The 3,212-nt window shown below is 44.7% G+C and overlaps 1 protein-coding gene across 1 annotated transcript in view; it reads right to left on the reverse strand.

Annotated features, from left to right (window-relative positions):
- Positions 1 to 217, reverse strand: part of KCNT1 (potassium sodium-activated channel subfamily T member 1) — a 227,642-nt gene extending 227,425 nt beyond the window's left edge. Inside the window, exon 1 of the mRNA XM_069108351.1 lies at positions 54 to 217. Coding sequence (XP_068964452.1) covers positions 54 to 217 — 164 coding nt within the window. The remainder of the gene's footprint in view (positions 1 to 53) is intronic.
- Positions 218 to 3,212: the final 2,995 nt, after the last annotated feature.

A 3,212-nucleotide genomic window follows, 5' to 3' on the forward strand; every position in this document is an offset into this window, starting at 1 on the left:
ACACACACACACACACACACACACACACACACACACACACACACACAACGTACCTGGGGGTGCATCTGCCCCGACCATGGCCATCATCGTAGACAAAGGTCTGGTTGGTGTAGCACTCTGAGCAGACACCGCTGCCAATGGCTGCTGCCCGGGGTTGCCCCGAGGCTGTGGACTTATAAATGCCCTCCAAGCTCCTCTCCTCCTCTGATAACGGCATTAGCGAGGTGGCAGCAGCAGCCTGGATCCTAGGTGGTCAGGGGCAAGAATGGAGTCCAGGGACAGGGACCAGCATGGAGTGAGGAGGTGGGGGGGTGTGAGTGGAAGGGAGTCGGCACCTGCGAGGTGGGGGGTGGGGTGTGGGGTGGGAGGCTGGTGATGATGGAGCTATTCTTCTACAAGCTCTTCTCATCAAGGGCAGCCAGTGACCTCCCCCCGCGAAGGGTTAGGGGCGCTTCTCTGTGGGTTTGGGGAATGAGCTGGAAAAGTGTGTGTGTGAATTGAGGGGGGGGGGCCCTCCACGGCGCAGAGATGGAAGCGCGAAGATGAAGGGAGTAGGGGCTGCGTGGACCGAGCCGAGTTCGGAGTCTTCTCTTCTTTCCCTTCACCTTTGGGGTGAGGTCCCCTCGTTTCCGAGAGCCAAGTCTGAGCCGAGGCACAGCGGCAAGGGACCGGACTGGGAGGGCCCGAAGAGGGAGGGACGACAGTCTAGTTTATGGGCTTTTCCACGAAACACTTCATCGCTGTCTTAGGGGGAGGTGGGAATGTAAAACATTATTATTTTTTTTTCCAATCTACAAAACCCCCAGCGCTCTGGAGAAGATTCACGTCCTTGTGGGAGTACGCCATCTGCTGGCCTTTGGTTAGAATTGTGGTCAACTAACAGTTTCATCAGGGCTTTCCTTGGGGCAGCCTGGAGGCCCAGTGGAGAGAGTGCTGGTCCCAAGTCAGCTAAGACTCAGGTTCATGAGATCAAATCTGACCTCAGACATTTACTGGCCGCTTAACCCTGTTTGTCTCAGGTTTTCTCACCTGTGAAATGAGCTGGAGAAGGAAATGGCAAACTATTCCAGCATTTCTATCAAGAAAACCTCAAATGGGGTCCCAAAGAGTCAGACAAGACTGAACAACAATAAAAACTTGTAAAATAAAAAGTTTCATCAGAGTCTTTAAAATTGCAACACAGTGAGAAGAAATAAATGAAACTCTGTTTGAAGTGGAAAGAGCCCTAAGTTGATTGTCAGAAGACCAGGGTTGTAGTTTTAGACCTTAAATTAATTCTCTGTGAAACCCTGGGCAAATCATGTACCTTCTATTAGACTTTGTTTCCTCTTCTATAAAATGAGGGACTTATACTGGATAATGGACAGGAAGCATCAATGGGACGAGATCTGGTTTTGGATTCAGAAGACTTGTTTTCAAATCCTAGGTCTGTCCCTTGCTACTTGTGTCCTTTAGCAAGTTACAACCTCTCTGGTTGCTGCATCAGTTTTCCTATCTTTCCAATGGAGAGAAAGTCACTTTGGAAAGAATTTCTTTCTTTCTTTCTTTTCCTATCTTTCCAATGAAGGGATTTGGTTTAGATAACTTTGAAGGCCCCTCCCATCTCTGTCTATACTTTTATGATCATTAAGGTTACTCTGAGCTCTGTGGGTCAATTTTATTTTAGTAACACTCCATCACCTGTATAAAAACATCATCTTATTGAATCTTTACAACATCCCTGGAAAGCAGGCAGGGCAGATACTATTTTCTCCATTCTTCATAGGAGGAAGGTGAGGGTGAAAAGACTTTCTCCAAGATCCAGCAGCAAATTAGTGGCAGAGCTAGGACCAGAACCCAGAGCACCCAACTCCATGTTCAGGGCTCTTTGCACTCAACCATAATACTTCATGTACCTCCTATAAACTGAGGTGAGTGGGGAGGTGGCACAAGATAAGGCCACAGATCAATCCTTGCTAAGTAAAGAGGTAAGGAAATAGGATAATAATAATAATTATTCAAATAATAGGAATTGACATTTATATAGGCAGCAGTGGCAGGATGGATAGAATGCTATACCTGGGAGTCAGGAAGACCTTAGTAAAAATTCCACCTCAGGTCCTTACTAGCTGCATGACCTTGGGTAAGTCACTTACCATCTGCCTACCTCAGTTTCTTCATCTGTAAAAAAAATAGCACTTACCCCCCAGGGTTGTTGTGAAGAAAAAGTGAGATGGTTCTTGTAAAGCACTTTGCAAATCTTAAAGAGCTACATAAATGCTAGCTATTATTATTATATAATACTTTAGGAAGTCAAAATTTCTTTAGAGTATATCATTTGAGTCTTACAACAACCCTGAAGTACTACTAATAATAAAAGCTAATATTTATCTAGCACCTCCTATGTGCCAGGGATGTGATAAGTGCACTTGGCAAATATTTCATTTGAACCTCACAACCACCCAGGAAGGTAGGTGCTATTATTGTCCCCATTTTACAGATGAGGAAATCAAAGCAAAGAGGGTAAATGACTTGCTGAAGCTCATGCCGCTAGTATCTGAGACTGGATTTGAATCCAGTTCTTTCTGACTTCAGACCCTGCTCTATCCACCTTGGCATCTCGTCGCATCTATAGGCAAATATCATAGGATTATTACATCCATTTTATAAACCAGAAGAATGAGGATTGGAGATAGTAAACCTAAGTGACTTGCCCATGGTCACAGACTGTACATCAGAGGCAGCATTCAAACCCTGTCTTCCTGAAACCAGTTTCAACATTCTTTCAAATGTGACTTTCTCTCCAAATTTGCAAACCTCTGTGGGTAAAGCACTTTACAAACATTTAATTTGGGCCTTACAACAACCCTGTGAGGAAAGCACTATGGGTTTTGTTATCCTAAGATAAGGATACTGAGCTTCAGAGAAACTGAGAGTTATTTGACCATGGTTACATGTGTAGTGTCAGAAGAAGGATGCAAACCCAGGTATCTCTGAGTCCTCAACTAATTCTCACTTAACTGTCATAGCAGATACATGCTTCCTTGTCTTTTTTCTTTTTTTTTCAACAGTACACACAGACATAAACATACAGGCACACACACAAACATGTTTAGAACATTTAACGTGAGGGGAACAGAGTGGTCCTGCTTTAGAGGGACCAGGATATCTCAGATCTTTGAGCTTGAAGAGAAATTAAGATGTTCTTGGGTCAACCTCCTCTCCACCAGTGC

This window comes from Petaurus breviceps, unplaced genomic scaffold (genome assembly GCF_028583685.1).
Source record: "Petaurus breviceps papuanus isolate PSGF00001 unplaced genomic scaffold, PetGlider_PUasm1.0 90383, whole genome shotgun sequence".
NCBI classification, from domain to species: Eukaryota; Metazoa; Chordata; class Mammalia; order Diprotodontia; family Petauridae; genus Petaurus; species Petaurus breviceps.